Source organism: Typopeltis vanoorti, chromosome 19, assembly GCF_054136105.1.
Source record: "Typopeltis vanoorti isolate ZY-2024b chromosome 19, IOZ_Tvanoo_1.0, whole genome shotgun sequence".
Taxonomy (NCBI): Eukaryota; Metazoa; Arthropoda; class Arachnida; order Uropygi; family Thelyphonidae; genus Typopeltis; species Typopeltis vanoorti.
In genome coordinates this window covers 63,319,197-63,343,247 of record NC_143567.1, presented here as the reverse complement: position 1 = coordinate 63,343,247, position 24,051 = coordinate 63,319,197, and the positions used below count along the sequence as shown (strand labels likewise).

Sequence of the window (24,051 nt, the reverse complement as noted above, 5' to 3'; positions counted from 1 at the left end):
AATGACGATGGTAAAGAGTTCACTGAACCAGTCGATATAGTGGAGTTACTGAGCATGCACTTTGCAAAAGTATATCATCCAGGTGGTGACGTTGAAAAAATGAAGGAACCATTAGTTTATATGGGAATTGTGATGAATGAAGTGGAGGTGAATAGTCTATTACAGAACCTTAATGTGAATACATCTGTGGGATTGGATGGTATACCGGCACGGGTCTTGCATGAAGCGGCTAATGAATTATCAGTGCCCTTGACCATGTTGTTTAATCTGAGTCTCAGGTCTGGCTTAGTCCCGAAGGCGTGGAAAGAGGGGAAAATAGTTCCACTGCATAAAGGAGGATCCAAGACTATGGTTGCAAATTACCGACCGATCAGCATATCAGGAGTCGTTGTCAAGGTCTTGGAGAAAGTAGTCAAGGGAAAAATACAGGAATGGATTGATGAAAATGAGATACTGTACAGAGGACAGCATGGCTTTGTGAAAGGTAGATCATGCCTCAGTAACTTGCTCAAGTTTTATAACAGGGTGACGGCTGAACTGGATAAGGGAAATGGGTTTACAGTGATACTGCAGGACCTGGCAAAGGCGTTTGACAGGATACCACATGGAATTCTAATCCGTAAACTACAACATATGGGAATGGATATAGTGTTGGTGAGATGAATAGCTGGGTGGTTGATGGAGAGATATCAAAGAGTAGTTTATTCAGGAGTAGAGTCCAAAAAACGGCCTGTGACTAGTGGTGTGCCACAGGGTTCTGTTCTTGGACCACTGTTGTTTAATCTGTTCATTAACGATATAGGGAATGGTCTAAGTGGGACAGTTCATTTGTTCGCTGATGATGCAAAGTTGGGTAGGGCGATAGTGAATGCAGAAGATGTCAAAGTCTTGCAAGATGATTTAGATAGATTGGAGTTCTGGACTAAGGAGAATGGATGTCAATTTAATGTGACAAAATGTAAGGTTATGCATTTCGGAGTGAAAAGATTAGCAGCAGTATACCACATTGGTGGAACTGTACTCCAAGAGATTGATGAGGCCAGGGACTTGGGAGTGTTGGTGGATAGGGAGATGAAGTTTAGGGGGCACATTGCGAAAGTAGCTAAATCAGCTCATCAACTCACTTGGTTGTTGAAAAATACCTTGACGAGCAGAGAAAAACAAGTTATTGTACCTCTGTACCGAGCCCTGATAAGACCTCATCTCGACTACTGTGCCCAGATTTGGTCACCTCGGTTCCTTCTTGATGGGGAGGAGGTTGAGAGGATCCAGAGGCGAGTGACTAAGATGATAGCAGGTCTATGGAATGCACCATATGAGAACAGGTTGAAGATTTGTGGGTTGCAGAAACTAGTTGATAGGCAAAAAAGGGGAGATATGATTGAGACATTCAAATTGCTAAAAGGATTCTATAGGATTAATTCAGATGATATTTTTGAGATCAGGACTGGTGGTGGGAGAACTAGGGGACACCCATGGAAGCTGGGCAAGAGCGTGGTTAGCAGGGGTGTTAGAGCTGGGTTCTTTACTTTTAGAGTGGTAAATGAGTGGAATAAGCTGCCAGAGTCTGTTGTGGGTGCTATGACAGTGAGCGAGTTCAAGGCAAGGTATGATAGATACTGTGAGAATGTTGAACAGCTGTGTGAACATGATGTTTAGGGCCTCCCTCGATGAGTCTAAGGACTCCTGGAGTAGCCCGTGGTAATAATAATAATAATAATAATAATACAATGGAACTATCATACATTTCTTCCATCATGTGGTATCATTCCTGAGCTGAGACTCAAGTTATACAAATGTGTGAAAGGCCTAGCCAATTCAGCTGAACATTTCTTTAGCAAACAGACTGATATTCCAATTATTGACAAATTCTTATCCAGGTTATGCAACAGCTCTTCAACCTCATTTTCATGAACCTCTCATCCAATGTAGCACTGTGCACCATGCTACATACACCACCTGGTTGATATATCTTAGCAAAGTGAGCACTCATTAACTGAACAATCTCGTTAGTTTCCGACACTCATGTACCATCTGCATTCAATAAAGTTATTCTTCAACACATTCATTCTTTCTTTTGCTTGCAGCATAATGATAAAATTCTTCTGGACTGCCTTTAGCTTTTATGGCCTCGAGTTCCTTCTTTCACAATGCTGCTTGTGAAAGTTATCTCGCAACAATTCAATAAATTCCTGTTCTTTCTGATCATGAGATTTCTCTTCTACCCAGCAAATTTAATACCAGTCAATGTTTGGAAACTTCTGTTAACCTCCGCTTCGCACCAGATAGACTCAAACTCATCGCTACATGGGACATTGTTACCATCATTGTTTTTTTGTATTTCTATCCTAACTGGACTTAGGTCGTCTGATATCATTAGTAGCACTCCTCCTCTTCTCCTATCTCTTCTGTCTTCCTAAAAATAGTATATCCATTACACTTGATCCCACTTACCATATCTGATTCTGATAGCCAGGTTACACTAATGCCAACAATCTTAGGCCACATCGTATTCAATAAAGCAACAAACTCAACCCCTTTGTTTCTAATGCTCTTGGCATTTGTGTATAGACATAATAAATTACAACCTAGCCTATTCTTATAATTAGATATGCAATCTATTTAGTCTTGTGCTAGAATTTTCTCTTTTCCCCCCATAGACATACTTAAAACGCCCGAACCCAAAGCATATTTTTCCACTCCTTCGGCACATACATAACCATGTTCAAAGGCATTCATATCTTTATCGCGTTTGTATACCATAGCTTAACTTTCACACACATTTTTCCCATTCCTACCTTGATGATCTAGTTTCACTGATTCTCTGCATTGGGTCTCATATCAAGAAGTAATTTCTCCAGGTTTCTGATGCCAAATGAATTCAAGTGCAGGCCATCATTCTTATACAAATCTTTTCTGCCATCAAACACACCCCACATATCTATAAACGCGCATCCATATCTTCTAAATAACATGCGCATGAAATCATTTGCTATCATCGTCCTCCTTCTTAACTCAGTACTATTATATCTAGGTAGTAATCCTACAATTTTTACTATTTCACATTTCTTTCTCACTTCTTCCAACAGACCTTTCATATCTTCTCTCCTACTATGTTTTATTTTAAATTATTTAAAATAAAAATAATTATTTTAAGTTATTTTATTAATATTTTGATTTCCATGTTCAGTATTTTCCTGCCTGTTCTTGTTCTCATCCTTTTTATCTCATCCTGTCGAAGTTTAGACAAACATTTTTCCACCTTTTCCAATTCCCTTGTCGATTTCCTAATAATTTCTTTTAACCGAGCTATTTCTAATGTCAACGTATCCTCAGATAAATTATTATCATCACTGCAGCAGTGCTTTTGTTCAGGACAAACGGTCTCCTGAATAGCAACAACTTTAGCTTTAGTCATTGCCTTGTTACGACGAGTTTTTTGGCACCATTTTTAAGAGTAGTAAAAACTAATAATATTTCTGAATGATATATGCACTTTAGCTTTAGTCATTGCCTTGTTACGACGAGTTTTTTGGCACCATTTTTAAGAGTAGTAAAAACTAATAATATTTCTGAATGATATATGCACGTAAACACAAGAAAGATATTTAATTAACCAAATATTTCGGTCTGGAAATAGCATACCATCCTCAGTGGTATTACAAGAAGTTTTAAAAAATACAACCTAGAATACTAACAATAGATCGTTAAAAATAGAACACACCGCGTGACGTTATATCACTAAGTATTAAGTATAAAACGGAATATTTTGAAGTAGAGACATGATTGAAAAAAAAATAAAAAATTAATGAGTAATCTTGATTAGCCCTTCCCAGATTTTTGATATAGATATACAGTCATTACGATTCAGGTTCGGACAATGGAGCAAGGCCTCCACGCTTTCCTTGAACAAACATTCGAACCTATAACGGGATCTATGCAAGAGTCCTGGACCAAAAGATGCTGTGGTCAGTTTCAATCCTGTGTTGAGCCAATTCAGACTTTTCAGGTTTGTTGTGAAGAATGAAGGATTGAAATAGAAGAAAACAACCAGTTATCATTTTTTAGACGTTCTCCTCATCCGGTCACCTTCAAATATTCTTACAACTATAGTATACAGGAAACCAATGTTCACAGGTTGTTATATTCTTAAAGAATCAGCCCATCATCCATGATAACTGGTTGTTTTCTTCTATTTCAATCCTCCATTCTTCACAACAAACCTGAAAAGTCTGAATTGGCTCAACACGGGATAGAAACTGACCACAGCATCTTTTGGTCCAGGACTCGCCTCTTACATAGATCCCGTTATAGGTTCGAATGTTTGTTCAAGGAAAGCGTGGAGGCCTTGCTCCATTGTCCGAACCTGAATCGTAATGACTGTATATCTATATCAAAAATCTGGGAAGGGCTAATCAAGATTACTCATTAATTTTTTATTTTTTTTTCAATCATGTCTCTACTTCAAAATATTCCGTTTTATACTTAATACTTAGTGATATAACGTCACGCGGCGTGTTCTATTTTTAATGATCTATTGTTAGTATTCTAGCTTGTATTTTTTAAAACTGTTCTTGTAATACCACTGAGGATGGTCTGCTATTTCCAAACCGAAATATTTGGTTAATTAAATATCTTTCTTGTGTTTACATACATATATCATTCAGTCTTATGTCACAAGTATCCTTAAAACAGCTAATAATATTTCTGAAATTATGTTATAAAATGATTTAGAACAATAACTACACTAAAAAACTACAATAATATACTAAAAATATACAATTAAATCTAAGAAAACACTTAATAAATCAACAGAAAATCACAAATCTTTCAGGAGCTCTCTACTTCAACACCAGATCTAATAACTAAAATTGCAGACAAACCAATTTGCAGTATGAAAGGCCAGAACTGATTTCTATGTTTTAGTAATTCCTTGTTTCTTGAGTGGTGGACAAGATTATTTATGCAAATTTAGTATTTAAGAAAATTTTTTATGAGCATGTGTGCATGAATGATACTGTAAGGTCATGTTGTTTCAGCATCAGAGTACCTATGATAGTTTTGATGTACAATAAAATGATTGCACTTTTATAGTTTTTATAGCAACACTGGTCTACATTTACATTCCACTTTTCATAATCACCTTGCCTAGAAACAAGGAAATGCTAACTAGAATTGCTCTTCCCCTTATCCTCTTGCTAACTGGAGACCTGCAGTGATGGCTGGTCTCTAGTTTTTGTCTCCCTCTTCTTGTGCAGTGCAGTGCAGGCAATGCCCTTTATGCCAAATGTAGGGTATGGACTAAGAACCTCTTCCTTCAAAGATACAACAATAAAGCAGTTCTACAAATTGGCTGAGGAGTAAGCCCTATTATCAGCAACAATGGCCAAAAAAGGCCTACATTCTATCCACATAACTTTTGTTTCAAGAAGCTAACAACAATATTTCTTAATTTAAATAATAAGACTAAGTTTCCAGCAATCTCCAACTTAGGATTCTTGGTACCAAACAATAATAAGCTAAGTCCTTATTTTAGATTTAATACTCTTACAATAATATGTCATAGGTCATGGTAATGCTGCTAGCATCGAAAAACAAAATTCTTGCTATGGTATAGTTTTATATATATATATATATATATATATATATATATATATATATAAAGGGTATTTTTTTTCTTTCACCATAGGTCAGGCTATCAGACATCAGATGACTAAATTAGAAATAGTTAGGCATAATTTGGTAGACTAATATCTTATGAATTGTAATTAACTTGTTTCTTTGTTTCTATACGTTATATTATATAGAAGAGAGAGAGAGAGAGAGAAACAATGCTTTTTTTTTGTTTCCATATATATACTATATATTCCGGGGTACAAGTCGACCTGGCGTATAAGTCGATATTGGAATTTTTTGAGTTTATTTGAGTTTTTATAGTATACTCGTCATATAAGTCGACTCGAAAAATTTCTTTAAAAATAAAAATTATGACAGTTTTTAAGCGAAATTTTTATACAGGTGTCAACCACTAGGATCATAACTGCCTTTTTAGTCCTTCCAGTCTTTGTTTTGGCAAAAGATATAAAATACCTAGTTGACAAAAGAAATTTTATTTCATATTGACCAGTTGACCAATAGTGAACTAAAGTGTAATGGCTTCTTTTAAAAGAATGAAATATGATGTGAGTTTTAAGTGCAAAGTGATTAAATTTGCAAAAGAAAATACTAACCGTGTTGCTGCACATCAGTTCGGAGTAAACGAAAAACTAGTTCGCGATTGGAGAAAAAATGAAACTTTAATAATGAAAATGCCAAAAAATAAGTGCGCATTACGGAAAGGAATTTGTAAGTGGCCTATTCTGGAAAATAATGTTGCAGACTGGGTTCAAGAAAATTGGCAAAATGGACTCATTATAATGAGAAATAATATTCGTTTATTTGCTTGAAGTGGGGCAAAGCAAATAAAAAGGACAGCGAAAACTTCAACGCTACAGTGAGTTGGTGTAGCCGGTTTATGCACAGGAAAAATTTAGTGCATTGACTAAAAACGAAAATTGCACAGAAGTTGGCAAAGGATTTGGATGATAAGTTATTAAGTTTTCAAAGATTTATAATTGCTAAAAGAAAGCAAAAAAAGTGCATTCCAAGTTATTCCAAGTGGGTTAACTTCACTAGTGCAACCGTTGGATGTTTGTATAGACAAGCCATTTAAAGACAGTTTATGAAAACAGTGGAATGCGTGGATGCTACAAGGAGAGAAAAGTTACACAAAAGGAGGACAAATGCGACATGCATCTTTGGTAACTATGTGTGAATGGGTAGCGAAAGTGTGAGATGAAATAAAACCAGATACAGTAATAAAATCTTTTAAAAAATGTGCTATATCTAACAAATTAGATGGCTCAGAAGATGATTTTGTTTACAATGATGATGAAATTGATGCTAAATCTGATGGAGAAAATGAATACAATTTATATGACGATACACCGAAAGACATTACAGAACCAGAGTACAATGAACTTTTCATACATTCAGACAGTGAAAATTAAATTTTAATTATGTAGTTACCTACCTATTTTCTTTTGTAAATAAATAATTCTATAACATGTAAATAATTTTTTCTGTAAATAAATCTGATATAAGTTGAAATATTTTTTCTTATTTACCCTTTTTGTATATTGCTAATAAATTTAACAGAGTATGATATGTACTAGTTTTTTCTTGGAAAGCAATCAATTTTGGACCCGGCATATAAGTCGACCTAAAAAATTTAGTACTTTTTTTCAATGCTGAAAAGTCAACTTATACTGGAATATACAGTATGTCTGTGTACTCCAGATCATGTCCTTATTATGAAGGCTGAAACATTGAGTAATTTTTTTTTAAGTTATTATTCTACCTCAGTAATAGTCTTCATAACTGTGCATAATGAATATCAATCACCATATAACAATGAAGGAAAGGATAGAATCCTATATTCAACTGTGAAGTTGTGAGAACTAAAGCTGTAGGTATCAATAATAAGTTGAATCTTCCAGTGGTTAAATCCACTGCATTGCATGACAAATTTAACCATGCTGAATTCTTGTAATGAAGAAGCAGAACAACAAACGATAGGAACTCTGTTAAGAGAGGTGTTAATGATACCCAATGTTTCAGGTGGATGATGGACCAGGTTCCTAGAAGGAATACAAGTGAGCATAACATCTAAGAAAGCTGCTCACAACTTCACAGTTGAATATAGGATTCTATCCTTCACTATATTTGCAATATAGTGAACTAATATATGTGTTCATATATTAGTTCACTATATTGTTATCCACAAGGAAAACAAAGGTAGATTGAAACATAGCCATTGGATATTCTCTTTCACTCACCCTGGCCACCTATTATTTAGAAGACTTCTTGTTCTTCTCCATTGATCCTCAGCCTTTCTTTTGGTCCAATATGTAACATCATTTTTCTCAGTTTCACTGACCCTCTTCTTAGAACAGATTAACAACTTTCGGCCTCAGATTAAGTTTACTATGAAACAAGAAATTCTGAGGCCGAAAGTTGTTAATCTGTTCTAAGAAGAGGGTCAGTGAAACTGAGAAAAATGATGTTACATATTGGACCAAAAGAAAGGCTGAGGATCAATGGAGAAGAACAAGAAGTCTTCTAAATAATAGGTGGTCAGGGTGAGTGAAAGAGAATATCCAATGGCTATGTTTCAATCTACCTTTGTTTTCCTTGTGGATAACAATATAGTGAACTAATATATGAACACATATATTAGTTCACTATATTGCAAATACCTCTCAAGTTATGACAATAAATACATATAAAAACAAATGTCTAAACCAGATTTTACATTCAATTAACATTATAGCAAACATCATTATTGTAATTCACTTCTTATAACAAATTCCTGAGTCTCATATCAGGAATTTAACTCATTTATTTAACTCATAGACCTTAACTCTATGAGTTCAAGTCTCATAGCACCGATTCCAAGGAAAATTCACTATAATAAATGTCTCATTATTCCTCCCAAGAATTTCACTATGGTGGATTGATTTGCAATTTATTAGCTTTCTGATTATGTTAATTATTATTATTATTTTTAAACCTCAATGGAGTCAATAGACTCATCGTGGGAGGTCCCACTGTCACACACACACACACAACACAGTTTATCATACCATGTCTCAAATATGTTCACTGTCTCTGCACTCAACACACAATCGGGCAATGCATCCCAATATCACACACCACCTTTCATACAAAAAACCTGCTCTTCACCTACTTGCTCACAATTTCCTTATACAGATGCCAGGGATGTTCTTGTTCTCTTCCTATCTTCACCCATTCTATGCAGAACCTCCTTCACTTTAATGAAATTAAAGATAAATTTGCACAAGTGAAAAAAGGTCCATTCACTGGGGGAGAGGCAATGCAGAGTCAAGTAGATGTTATGGTCTTACAAGAGGACTTGAATAGACTGCATGAATGGGCAAGTAAGTGGATCTATTAGTTCAATGTTGCAAACTGTAAGGTTTTGAGATTTGGTAAGCAACAATTAGAAAGGGTCCATAGAAGATTCACAAAGGTGGTCGGTGGTCTTTGGAATGTGGAGCACGAGGAAAGATTGAGAGCCTTGTGGATAGGAGGAAGAGGGGGTGGGGATATGACTGAGACCTATAAGCTAGTCGGAGTTGTTATCAGGTTGACATGGAAGAGATTTTTCATAGAATGGGAGAGAGGAGGGTAGAACAAGAGACTATCATTGGAAACTATATAAGGTAGGACAGTGTGAGCAAAGGAATGAGGAGAAGGTTCTTTGCATGGAGAGTTGTTGAGTGGAATGCACTGCCTGAGTGTGTTGTAAATATAGACATATCAAATTTTAGTTTTAAGCATGTGCAATAGTGTGTACCTCCCACGATGAGTCTCCGACTCCATGGAAGTCAGATGTTAATAATAATAATTGTGGGACATGATACATCATTCCTTTTGGTTTGAGAACTGCAGGTAAAAAAATTTTATGACAGGTCCTATGTAAGTAAAAGAAATTAAGAAAAATATACTGGAATAAAGGAGCCTCCATACCTCAGTTGGTAAGGACAATGCCCTTTGGTTAGAAAGAATCTCATCTAAGATGTGAACATTATAACAACTTTTCAAATGAAGGTGAATTAGCCAGTCTCATATGGAGCCGGTAGAATTCCCCCTCCTGGAAATGGATTTTTCATCCCACAAAACAATCAGAGAATGCCATTGCCAGACACAACTATGTAAATACAATTAACTGTCCTGTAAAAGTTTTCTATTACAGGACAGAGATGCTATTAATTAGTCATGTGGACAACTGAACCTAACACATAAGGAGAAGATAACATGAGTGAGATCATATAAGCTAATCCGAAAAAGATGTCTAGAATCACTCTAATCCATCTGATCAGACTGAGGGTACAATGCAAATTTAAACTGAACCAAGTGTCTCTCTCTCTCTCTCTCTCTCTCTCTCTCTCTCTCTCACACACACACACACACACACACACACACAATTAGTGTTATATGTAGCTATTATGAGGATTAGAAGCAGGGGATCATAAGATAATAATTTAGTACTCAGAAAAGGAAGTTTTACTGTTATGTGTATAAAGAAGACAGACAAAAATGAAAAAATAAATTGTTACTTCAGTGTCACTGTCAACGTAGAGGGCATGGTAAATTAAAATGAATGTAAAGGTTTCTGATAAAATTTATTATGTAATTGTATTAAAGTAATTTTTAAATTATATTATATTATAAAATGCTAATAGACCTCTATTCCAGCACACCTCCACTCTTCAATCTACAAGCAGTGGGTTCAAATCCCACTACAAAGGATGTTTGTGAATATCTTTTCTTTTAGATGGTAGTGATTTTCATTGTCAACTGTGAGACAACACAGTTGTTTCACAGTTGACAATGGATTATCTAACCTTTATCTTAATAATTTATTTGGATTATCTAACCTTTATCCTATCTACAGCACCAATATTTGTTACTACTACTACTATGTTCACTGGGCATCTACAGATGCCATATGGTCACTCCGATGCTCGGTAATGTGCCACACCAGGCCTTGCCATGTAGTCCTATTGTTAGCTTTTCTGGCAGCCTCAACTCTCTGAAGATCAGTTACTCCACACACGCCATCCATCCATCTCATTGATGGCCTACCCCTGCCTCTTTTTCCAGGAACTTTACCTTCTATTACTGTTCTGAACAGTCCCCCTTCCATCCTTTCTATGTGTCCAAAATATTTTAACTTTCTTCTGTCAATATCCTTAAGGAGCCTTAAAGTTCTACTGATTTTTTCTAACACCCATTCATTTGTACACCTTTCAGTATATGATATCCTCAACAGTCTTCTGTAACACCATATCTCAAAAGCAGATATCCATTTCTTATCTGACTTCTTTAGGTTCCAAGTCTCACATCCATAAGTCGCTGTTGGAAAAACAATTACGTCCAAAATCCTCAACTTTGTTCCCATGGAGATAGATCCATCCTTCCAGATTTCAGACAGGTCTCTGACTGTTGTTTTAGCCATTCCTAACCTTTTTCTGACGTCTTCTAAACAGCAATTCTTCACATTAATAATGGATCCCAGGTACTCAAACTTGCTGACTTTCTCAATTAAGGTACACTTGTTTCTCAAGAGCTTCTCTGTTTGTATTTCCTTTGAGAACCATAATCTTTGTCTTGCTAGGATTCAGTTGAAGTCCTCTGTTATTACTAATCTTGTTAACTTTGTTAAGAATTAGTCCTAATTCTTCCCTGTCATTACAAATGAGTACTGTATCATCAGCATACCTCAGATTACTGATCCATCTACCTCCTATCCTAATTCCTGTCCCGAGCTCATCCAATGCTTCATGCATGATGTCCTCTGCATATATACTAAACAAGTGAGGAGAAAGTAAACATCCTTGCCTAACTCCTTTTCCAACTTGAAGTCAGTCAGTCAATCCAACACCTGTTCTTACCGTGGCTTCTTGCTCCTTATACAAGTTGGCTATCAACCTGATAGTGTGTTGAGGAAAACCATTCTTTTCATTAATGATATGAAATTTTATCTTTTGTGAATAAGATTCTCACAAATAAAAAAAAAGGTAAAATAGATTAATTGTAAATGATTTTCCAAGTAACTGTCATCTTTCATTTGACTTAAATTCATAAATTTTACTAGAATACCACTTTAGTTAATTCTGATAAATTTCATTATGATATTGCATTAAAATAATTTTTAAATTATATTATAAAATAGTGAAGGGTGATTTTTTTTAGCAAATGAATATTAACAAATAAACTGATATGCATATTTCAGAATAACCTAACATGATAAAAAAATCTTTAAAATATTTTTTTGTAAAATTAGCTAAAATGTACAGAAATCAAGTACCTTCATGGGGGTGGGGGGTGTACATTCACTTATATGGATTATATTTTCTGTTATGTCACAAAGACTATAGATATTCTAAAAATATGCAAATTTTATGTTGCAGCAGATATACAACATGAATTTTAAATTTGATGTATTCGTATTAATCAAAAGCATGTCATGCTTTTGATCAATCCATTAATATCAATTATTTCAATACATACAGTTTCATCTTCTGCTTTCCTCAAACTATGGGCAAACTGAAGAACAGTATTGATTTTCTTATTTACAGGTCCTACCTAAATATACAGGATAAAATTTAATAAAATATAAATATAAAACATTATGAACTTTATAAACTTTCCATTTCTGATTACATAAAAAAACAAACTGATATGTAATTTTCTAAAGCATCAAGTAAAATCTTTTTTGTTCACAGAAGGTACACAACTTCTGCAATGATTGATATTTATATTTTAATGACAATTAAATCCTGGTTTGTGAAAAGAGGATTGCAAACGATGCAGTAGCATTGTAATAAGTGTATAACACTTTGTGGGGAATATGTAGAATAATATGTAAGTTACATGGTTCTACCACAATTCCTTCATGGTGATCATCACAACTTTTCAGCACATCCTCATAGAAGATAGAAATATAATACATGATAATACTAGAGTAATGCTGATAATATCTTGGCAGATAACAGATTAATTTGGAAAAAATTGTTAACAGAAAGTTAGTAATGATGTAAAGTTTCACACAGTGCTATCATAATATCCTGCATACACCTTTTTGTGAGGGTGCATATCACGAATTTGGATGATGATCATTGAATTATTAAATTAGACCCAGAAAATATGCATGCAAATATCATTATATTGATACATTTCTATCTTGTGAAAATAGTATTTGATTGTAAAGAGAATGAAGTAGCAGTCACTATTGGTAGTGAATTGGAACAGACTAATCTAAAGTCTCATAATAAAAGTCACCAATAGAATCATTTAACTGCAACAAGAAGAATCAGCACTAAAAAAAAAAAAAAGTGCACATCTTTCTGCAGATTGTATTAAGTGGACTTTAAGCAAATGAGAAGTTTTATCATGATTATATTACTGATAAATATATCCTTTCTGCTATGATTGAACTGCTATTTAGTGTTTGTGATAGCAGGCTATTGTAACATCATTTCCATAGATACAAGAATTGAAATATGGAGTATGCTGCATAGTGACAAAAGAACAGTTGATGGATACTTGAAATAAAGAATACATGATACAAAGTTAAAAAAGAATAGAGCTGTGTAAAAGGAGAAGAAATTGGCTCAAATTCCCTTAAGAGAATATATACAAGGAAAGAATATGGTGTTCTGTTTTCACTGTATTGAAAGTTCCCATGGTAAAGTAAATAAATAAATATATTTTTACTACATAACACCTCCAGGGAGTCCAAAGACTCATCAAGGGAGGGCACCTATTCTACAACTCTCTGTCTCCACTAATCCATCACCTGCAACTATCTTCATCATCTACACCAACGCCATCTACCGCTAACCACCACCACTAGTATTTTCACAGACAATCACAAGCCCACAGTGGGATTCGAACCTGCAACCTTTTGGCTGGAGAGCGGATATGCTAACCATTCGGCCAACCAGGCCAGCAATAAATTTACTGTACAAGTATATACACTATATATATTAAAAAAAAATGTTTCTGATTTTTTTTAATCAAAAAACCGTCAAGCTTCCTTAATTCACAAAGCTTCAAGACCTGAGTAAACCATTTAAAATGCAATTTCAATAGTACTTTTACCAGAAAAATGTATTTGTAAAGACAACCGTTGAGGCAATATTTGAAAACATGTTTCTATTATTATCAGTACTCTGCTTGTAAAACAACAGATACAAGTACTCATTCTTTAAATGAAAAGAAAACAGATAAAGTATTTACTGATATTTTTATTTTATAGTGTGATAATGCTTGTGGAATAAGGACAGCAAATTAAGTATATATCACACAGTTTATTAGCATAAATTTACTGTACAAGTATATAAAAAATGGGGTGCTTAAGGGTCAAAGCTATATAACTGAGAGGAGACCTCCACATAGCCTTTAAAGGAATGTGGAGAACCGACCAGGGCTTCTGACCTATTGTCCAATCCTCACCTTCTCGTGGTGCACCCTGTTGGGTATCTACTTGGATACTGAACGAACGAGGATGGGCTGGCAATTTGGGATTTAGTCAACCAAATTGTATTCTTATTGGTTAAACCAAAATAAAAAATAATGGTTAAACATGACAAAATTTCATGCTGGCTGGGGCATCGCCCGGTTAAACAAGGCCCCCGTTGTTTTCACCAGGGAACAGGGCGAACAGCGAAAGGCCGGCTACTGAAACAAATCTGAAAACAAACTCCAACTCAACATCTCCAGAGTTAAAGATCAGTACTATCAACGTAAGAAGCCTGAATGGCAAAGAAATGGAGCTAGCTGAGGAATTAGATAAGTACCAGATCGACATAATAGGGGTGACTGAAACAAAAACTGGCGAGATCTTTCTGAGCAATAAATACAAAATGTTATATTCAGGAAATGACAATCAAGGAAAAGAAGGAGTAGCCATAGTATTCAACACAAAATACAAGGCTAATCTTCTTGAATGGTAGTCAGTCTCAAGTAGAGTAATGTGGGCAAATATGAGAATGGGGAAGTGGAAAATGAGACTTATTTGTGCCTATGGTCCCATAGAAGGTTCTACTAAGGTAAAAGTGGAGGAGTTTTTTGAGGCTTTAGAAAAAGCAACTGACACAATGAAAAAGGAAAAGTTGGTCTTTGTTGGGGATCTAAATAGCAGAGTAGGAAATGATTGTGAGACATACAAAAATATTTTGGGAAAATTTGAAGAAAAGAGCAAAGCTAATAATTATGGCAAATATCTGTTGGATTTCTGCTCAGGACATGGACTGGTTATTACTAACACCATGTTCGAACATAAAAATGTGCACAAATTCACATGGAGAGAAGAGGCTATGAATAAAAAAAGTCTCATTGACTATGTTATTGTTGATAGTGATGTTTTCTCCCTGGTGCAGGACACCAGAGCGTACAGAGGATTTGAAATTGGAAGTGATCACTATTTAGTCTTGAGCAGGATAAAATTGAATTTCATATTGAAAAGAATAACATGTAAGAAAGTTTTAAAGCGAATAAAAATTGAGCAGCTCTCAGATGTGAACTATAGACTAAAATAAACAAAGATTATTGAAAAAGAGTTTGAGAACAGGAATCAAACCTTGGAGATTCAGTGGCAAACTCTGAAGAAAACATTGATTGATTCTGCCAGAGAGGCATGTGGTGAGGTTGTCTGCAAGGATAAAAAAATCAGAACTCCCTGGTGGACACAGGAAGTTAAAGAGGCAGTGAAGGAAAAGAAGAAAGCATATCAAAAGTTCCTATCAAATAAGTCAGCTTGTGCTCTTAGAGAATATAGAGACAAATGCAAGAATGCTAAACACTGAGTAAAACTAGCTAAACAAAAGTCATGGGAGGACTTTGGCAAGAATATAGAAAATAAATATCAAGAAGGTGGTAAAATATTCTGGAGGAATGGAGGAAAGAGTGCTGTAAAAGAAGTTAGAGATGATAAAGGTGACATGAAAACGGGAGAAAAAGATATCCTTGAGGTATGGAGTAATTACTTTGAAAAATTGCTAAATGAAACAAGCAGTGATAGTGGAATGATAAAAAACACACAACAGGCATACAGTCAGGAATACATATCCATACTTGAAGTAGAAAAAGTCATCAAAGGCTTGAAATGTGGAAAGGCAGCAGGAGTAGATGATATTCGACCAGAAATGCTGAAGTATGGTGGTATAAGAGTCTTACAGTGGCTGCACTGCATAGTTCAGAAAGCCTGGACAGAGGGACGAATTCCCAATGATTGGAGTAGAGCTCTCATAGTACCCATATATAAAAAGGGAAATAAAATTGAATGTGAGAATTACAGAGGTATTTCCCTACTGAGTGTTCCTGGCAAGATCTGTGCAAGTATACTTGAGAAACGGTTGAGAAGAATTGTGGAAGAAAAGCTTGGTGAAGAACAAGCTGGATTCAGGCCAAATAGAGGCTGTCAGGATCAGATCTTCACTTTATACTTGAGAAACGGTTGAGAAGAATTGTGGAAGAAAAGCTTGATGAAGAACAAGCTGGATTCAGGCCAAATAGAGGCTGTCAGGATCAGATCTTCACTTTACGACAAATAGTCGAGAAAGCATGGGAATATAACAAAGATCTGTATTTAAGTTTTGTCGATTTGGAAAAGGCATATGACAAGGTGTCAAGAGAGAAGCTATTCAATACGCTGCAGTTATATGGTGTCAATGAGGCATTATATCAAGCAATACTCAGTCTTTATTTGAGTTGTAAGTCAGCAGTTAGAATTGAAGGGAGTACAGGAAGATGGTTTAATGTTAAATCTGGTGTGAGACAAGGATGTACATTATCCCCTCTGTTATTCATTATCTATATGGATCACATTATGAAGGAAAGTGGTATTAAACATGATATCAAAATTGGAGATGTTAATGTCAGCTCTTTGCTTTATGCGGATGATGTTATATTTCTAAATAAATCCGCTACAAGTCTGCAAGATTCTCTGACTAAATTGAATAGCTGTTGTAATAGATATGGTATAAAGGTCAGCAATAAAAAGATAAAGACAATGAAAATAGGCAGAATCACTGAAAATGTCAACTGTGTTGTGAATGGAGAACCTGTGGAACAAGTAAAACATTTCAGCTACATAGGCACGATTTTTACTGAAGATGGTAAATTAAATATAGAAATAGACAACAGAATCAGCAAAGCTGGTATGGTGGGAAGTCAATTGAATAAATTCATATGGAATAAGAGAGAAATTAGTCGGAACACTAAATTAGCTGTATGAAAGACAGTGTTCAAACCAGTTTTAACTTATGGATCTGAGAGCTGGGTCAGAAGTAAAACACTTGACCAAAGACTAGAGACAGCACGTATGAGAGTCCTGAGAAATATTAGAATCGTGAACAGATGGCATCAATGGCAATATCATATTAAAAATGAGGATATTAGGAAATAACTTGATATTGTCAGCATCCTGAAATGCGTTAGCGGAGCTTATCTCAGGTGGTATGGTCACTTAAACAGAATGGGCGAGCAAAGATTAGCAAAACAAGTGTTCTCTGCCAGGTTGACTGGAAAACGACCCAGAGGAAGAGCAAGATATAAGTGGATTGATACGGTACAAAGTGCCTTAGATGATAGAAATATAAGATCTGATAATGTTTGAGTCTTGACAAGTAACTGTCTGATTTGGAGGAAAATTGTAGATAGGAAGTTAGTAATGATGTAATCTTTTTCATGTAGTACTGTCATATCCTGTACACCCGTTGAAGGTACATGACAGGAATTTGATGATGTATATAAAAAATAAGTGAAATATATATGATAATTTTTAATAAAAATTTTATATAATGAAAATAAAAAAAAAAGATTTATGTTGCAAATATCTTAACAATAAACATAGTGAAAATGTAAATTTCATTAAATAACTAAGGTTATTTGCTTACTAATAAATGTGTAAAAACTATAAATATCTAAATATACTGCATCCATATGTCACACAACACTTTAATAAAAGTACCAGAACACCATACTATTGTGTACTCTAAAAAAAAAAAATAAGCACTAATTATTATTATTATATGGGTATCTCCATAGAATGATGAACCTCATCAGAGGAGACCACACAAACCTTTAAGCACACAATTCCTATTGTACTCTCCTTAATCTCATTTACTGTCAAGGACACTCACAACTCTGTCAATCCATTCAACTCATTCACCACTCTCCAAGCAAAAAATTTAGTCTAATCACCCTTAATAATCGGTGTTATACTACTTCATGGTGTAAACCCTACTCATATATTGCAAATTTTTTCTGTGTCAATCTTCTAAGATTAAGGAGGAATACTTAAATAGTCCTCTTTAAATTACTGTCTGTACTGGAATCACTACTATTAATTTGTGTATTAATGATATATGGACAGCTTCAAGTGCTTAAGGGTCAAAGCTGTATAATTCAGAGGAGACCTCCACACAGCCTTTAAAGGAATGCAGAGAACTGACTACGGCTTCTGACCTAATGTTCAATTCCCAACTTCTTGTGGTGCACCCTGTTAGGTATCTACCTGGATACTGAAAACTTACGAGGATGGGCTGGCAATTTGGGATTTAGCCGACCAAATTGCATTCCTACTGGCTTAAACAATATAAAATGATGGTACAATGACAGAATTTCATGTTGTATTTAAGTTTTGTAGAGCTGGAAAAAGCATATGACAAGGTGCCAAGAGAAAAGCTATTCAAAATACTACAGTTGTGTGACAGGTGACAATTGGACATTATATCAAGCAATACTTAGTCTTTATTTGAGTTGTAAGTCTGTAATTTGCTACTTTTGTCCTGGAGCCACCTTTATGTAATGAAACTATCTTAATCTCTTTACACTCGATTGGAACCTTGTCAGAGCTAAGACAGATTAAGCAGCTTCATCAGAGGCATTGACAATTTCCTTACACATTCTGACAGCTCATAGGCTAACATGCCATCCCAAACTCTTTTGGATTTATTTTGGATTGCTTAACTAAGTTCCTCCATAATCTGATTTATCTTTACTTACCATAATAGTCATCCTTTTTGCCTGCTCATAACTATTCTAATCATCTTTCTCTTTATATTCCTTCAACAATGTTTTTTTTTTTTGTATTTTTTTTTTGTAACTACTGCTTTTTTACTACTCATCCACGTAACACTCGCTTGGTTTATTTTATCTGCCTAACCCTGGGTATGCAGGTGATACTGCTTCTCAGAAACAATTCCTAACCACTTTTCAGGCAATACTGACAATCCTTACTTGTAGCTTCTTAAGTTATACCAATGCCCCAAGCTGCATTCCAAGTTTGTCATAATCACCAGCATTGCTGACTGAGAATTCCATATGTTAGCAACCTCCCAGAAGGCATGGTCACTTTCCTCAATCAGAGGCAGACTATCTACTATGGTTATGGATACATCTTCTGATGCTATTAACAGATTCAGCACTCTCGACATGCCATTTCAGGCAATTATCCCATAGTAGCTGTATAAATTCTGTTTCCATCTTGCATTTGCCCATTCCTCTCTCTAATCCATGTCCTCTAGTTGAAGTCCCCATTAATAATTTCCTCAGCCTATACTTGTGCTAATCAACCAATGCATGGCATCCACATATTTCTGTGGACCCCCTGGTATACTATAGCAGACCAACAATATATTTTGCCATAATGGCCTCTACCTTACACAAGACAGCCTCAAATAAACCATCTTCCTCAAACCTAAAATCCTCAACTTCTATTTATGTTGGTTGAAGTTCTTTGGCGCCATCATCAGCAATACCCTTCTCTTTCAGTCTTATTCCCTCTATCCACCCTGAAAATACAATATCTCTAACATTCTATGCATGTAGCTATATCATTTACTGGTAAGCAAAATCTTGCTGATATCAATAATTTGTGCCCAAGTCAAGCTGACCAATGCCAAAAACTCTTCTCCTCTATTTCTGATACTTCTAGTATTAATTATATGCATTTCAACACCTCCTTGGACCCAAAGTTACCCTTGGGTAATGATATTACCAAACCCATTCGGATTTGAAACCTGTGAAACTGCATTCAACCTTGCATAATGATTTCTGTATGCATAGTGATTTGTCCAGGGAAGGGTAAACCCACACTTGACTGCACATCCCCGCCCCCCTTGCCAAGTTCCTTGATTTCATACTTCCAACTTCTCACTCAACAACACTCTACAAATATCTAACTCCAAACCATTCAAATGTAGTCCACCAGGCACATACCAGTACTTTTGTTCATCAAATTCACTCTTCTATAAATTGCACGCCATTCCTCCCACACAGTCTTCACACTGACTCATTAGCAATTATGGCCCTTCTCAATTCAGTCCTATCATATTAAGGCAGCAAACTCACAATCTTTACTTTCTTGCTTCTATCAGAAACTTTTTCATCTCTTCTCTTACTGAATATTTTTCACCTTTCAATTATCCTGCAAAAATCAATTATTTTACTTCTCCCTTCTGTAAACTAACAACTTCACTAACATCCTTAATCTTCGCACCTGGGATATGTGCTTTTTGTCACTTTCTCATTAAGTATACTTATCATCAAAATTCCATATGTTAACTTTTCCTTACAACTAGTTTCCCACTCTTTCATACTTTCCCTGTGCCACATGCTAATCATTTCTCCAATTGCTTGATCTCACATTTTGTCATGTGAAGAACTCCATATAAGAGAAATATTTCTCTTTTGGAAACTTATATTTAAAAATTTATTTCATAAATGGGCAAAAATATAACAGCATGAGGCAGTGTTAAATGTTGTGGATTCACCATTGCCATTGTCAAATGTTATTCTTTTCTTATGTTTTGTTTAATTACGTTAAATAACTCTTACTTAATTAATTCCTTAATTCTCTCTCTCTTAGATTCATCTAAGTATTATGCTCTATATTTCTATCAGTCTTAATGTTCACTCAGGGCTGTTAATCACTCTTAAGAGTGATTAACAGCCCTGAGTGAACATTAAGAATGGTGCACGTGGTTATTTGAAGACAAAGGGGTTGTTAATAGGCAATGCCAATCCCTTTGTTTCGGTACTGGTTCTGATTCCTTCTTCGGATTCAGGGAAAATTTCTATTATGCTGCACCAACCTGAATCCTAGATTATTGAACAGTGCAAAATCAAGAACCAGAACTCAGTGTAGTACACTATCTTAAATCACTTAAACTTATCTTACAGCCGTAGCTTCCCTAATAATTTATCTCCTGCCATGGTTCAAATTTAATGAGCAGGTGCAATAGAAAATAAAATCAGGCAAGTCATCAGTTAAACTTAAAGAAAAAAACATTTAATTTCAAATCAGACATTTTACACTTTATAATCAAACACTGACATATAATTTCACTAATATTAAAGAGTGAGTATAGCAATCAAATCCTTCTAATTTTCGCATGCAGTAAATATCAATTCAAGTATACATTTCTATCTATGATCAACCATTCACTTTTATACACTTCAAGGCTAAGGGTTATTCACTTATCAAATCACAAAAGTAACCTCCACGTGCTTCTGCACTAATTCCTTCACTCAAATCTTGTATTCTCACTACTTCAAAAGATAACTATCTCTAAGGTCCTTAGCATAATTAATAATCTCAAAAAAACTTAATGTTCATCCTAAATTTACAGGCTTTCTTCTTTAACACAGTTACTTAACAAACAAAGGTTTTACATTACCAACTGCTGGGGAACTATTTGGCCATCGCATTCATCACGACGGAACTTTTGTTTCTTGGTTCCTGGTTCATTCTATCTTATCTGTAGTGTTCCACTGATGGTCCGGACAGGACATATCTCTGCCACTGAATGTAAGTGCCCACTGTTTACTGGTCAACTGGCTCAACATGGCTTAGCTATTTCCTGAAAAATCAGAAACTGCCTTCCGCTGGACTAATCGTTGACTGGCAAACTTTCATGGACATTACGGCATGCTCCCTCAGTCTTTGTCTCAATGACCTCGTCGAAGCAGGAGGATGAGGTACCACAGGGAGGTTCCAAAAACAAGTGAAAAAAAAGTCCTCTGCTAGGCGCTGCTACCCTTTTTAAATTGCGTGCCACCCTTCCTTTCTACATCATCGCTTTTCCCCGTGCCATCTTATGTCTCTCCCAGTACTCAGCGCCACACTCTCCCCTAGCGTGCTATTTGATGTGGGGGGGGGGCTGCGCGCTTGCCTTACTCGGTGCATGCGTACTTGTTTCACATGTTCAGCTTCTGGCCATCTGCACCTAATCCGATTAACTTTTCTCCCAGCAATATACAAGTATTTACACAAAATTAACATAGCTGAAATCATAGATAATTCACAATATTTATATTATAACATGAATTATGGATAAACAACCTCAACTTTGTAATGTTTCTAGTAAGTCACAAGTAAATTAGTACATCTGATATGCCAATCTATGTTTCAAAGTGCAAACGCATGTTAAGTCTGAAGGAAATGTAAATTAATTAATTTTCAATTATATTCAGAACTTAAAAGTAGTGCCTATTAAGGGCAAAAATTGGGAGAAATAAAGTAATATTTCTTATTAAATGTGTATTATTATTTTTTATCTCAGTAATAGTATTTAAATATTTAAGGAGTTCTTACATACCACTTTTTCAATAACTTCTTTTTCCTCTTCAAATGTGAGAGGTCGAATATTATGGAAAAGAAACATGGTCAAAAGTTCTGATGTCAGCCACTGTTCACGTGAACTGCCAATTTTTGGAGGTTCTGCAAGAGCAATTATTCGAAAAGCAGGATGGATGCAGAAAATGTTCCTAAGAAAAAAGTATTCAAAAATTAATAAATTTTTTAAAGTATGGAAAAAAAAATTAAGTTATTATGAACTGGCTTCCAAAATCATACATCCTTCAAAAGATAAAAATCATTTATTATTTTATAAAGTATTCATGTTTCAATTTTATTGTTAATTTGCACTTTCATACTTTGAAAATTAAAAGATATTCTAACTATAAGTAAATGTTAAAAACAGCTACTTATAGCTAGAATTACATAACAACAGAACAGCTGATGGAATTCTACCTTCCTTTGCTAGGAATGAGACATATTTGTTGGTTAAATTGCTTTTAAATGTGATTTTTTTTTTTATTAATTCTGTTGATTCCAAAATAAAATAGTGAAACATAATAATCTTATATTTAGTTTATTATATTCCTTATGTAAGAGAAAGTTATATTAATACTGGAAATTCTTTTAATACTCTTAATTGAACAGTGTTTAATGAACATCACAACATATCTGAATAGAGTAAATATGACTAAAATTGTGGTTGTTGGATTTATTGCCGAAGTAAATGAAGTTACTAGTCCAGAGTATTATGTCTGTAAAGATCATGTGTTCTTACCTCTTTGCCTGTTTTGAGGGATGGAAAAACAAAACAAAAAAAAAATTCCAGGAGAAAAATCTTTGTCACTTCTATGTTCAGGTCAAAATATGCTGAAGAACAAGCAAGAAAAGAAGGGTGAGCACAGTAGGGGACAGAATCCACTAGTAAGAATACTAATCATTGTAATTCTCTATGATCACTAGCAAATTTACAATGAAATATAAGAACCTGCAATATGGTGGATCATTCAAGCACAAATATGCAACACACAGAATTACAGACATCTCTGTTCAACACAGGCTGCAGTGCAGGGGAAAAAATCACAGTGAACTTCATGATTAAAAATGGACTACAGACCACATATATGAGTTTAGTTTAATCCTTTATCCCAGTGAGAGCAAACAAAGTTTGTGCCTGAAAATATCTTCAGGACTGAATATAGTGTTGTACTATCTTACCTGGGTAAGTAGTGCAACACCAAGACAACTCGTAGCAAAGGTGGACCTTTGCTACACGTTTCGACCTTTATTGAGGTCTCTTCAGTGGGAGCCAGGCCCAGAGTTGGAGATACTAGGCAGAAGCAAGGTCATCTTTACCTATAGGAGTTGCCAAAAGGTTTGCCACCTTTTTTTAAATTACTCTGGATTTATGGGCAAACCTTTTGGCAACTCCTATAGGTAAAGATGACTTTGCTTCTTCCTGGTATCTCCAACTCTGGTCCTGGCTCCCACTGAAGAGACCACAATAAAGGTCGAAACTAGTCTGAGTAGTGGCCAATCCCTTAATGCATAACAGTATACATACCCACAAGGATTTGTGTTTTGCATTATGGGAGATACTGGGATAGGAGTGTTGGTATCTTGCTCCACCTTTGCTATGAGTTGCCTTGGTGTTACACTACTTACCCAGGTAAGATAGTACAACACTATATTCAGTCCTGAAGATATTTTCAGGCACAAACTTTGTTTGCTCTCACTGGGATAAAGGATTCAACTAAATTTATTACACATATATGAGAGTTTTAAGAAAAATTAGAGAATTGAACAGATGGCATCAATGGCAGAATCATATTTAATTG

At 35.1% G+C, this 24,051-nt stretch overlaps 1 protein-coding gene across 3 annotated transcripts in view; it reads right to left on the bottom strand.

Moving 5' to 3' along the window:
• c12.2 (von Willebrand factor A domain-containing protein c12.2) overlaps positions 1-24,051 on the bottom strand; it is a 550,347-nt gene that overhangs the window by 321,936 nt on the left and 204,360 nt on the right. For all 3 annotated transcript variants that reach the window (XM_090409563.1, XM_090409565.1, XM_090409564.1), the window contains exons 16-17: positions 22,236-22,404; positions 12,139-12,213 (exon numbers count right to left, since the gene is read on the bottom strand). In XM_090409563.1, coding sequence (XP_090265689.1) covers positions 12,139-12,213; positions 22,236-22,404 — 244 coding nt within the window. The remainder of the gene's footprint in view (positions 1-12,138; positions 12,214-22,235; positions 22,405-24,051) is intronic.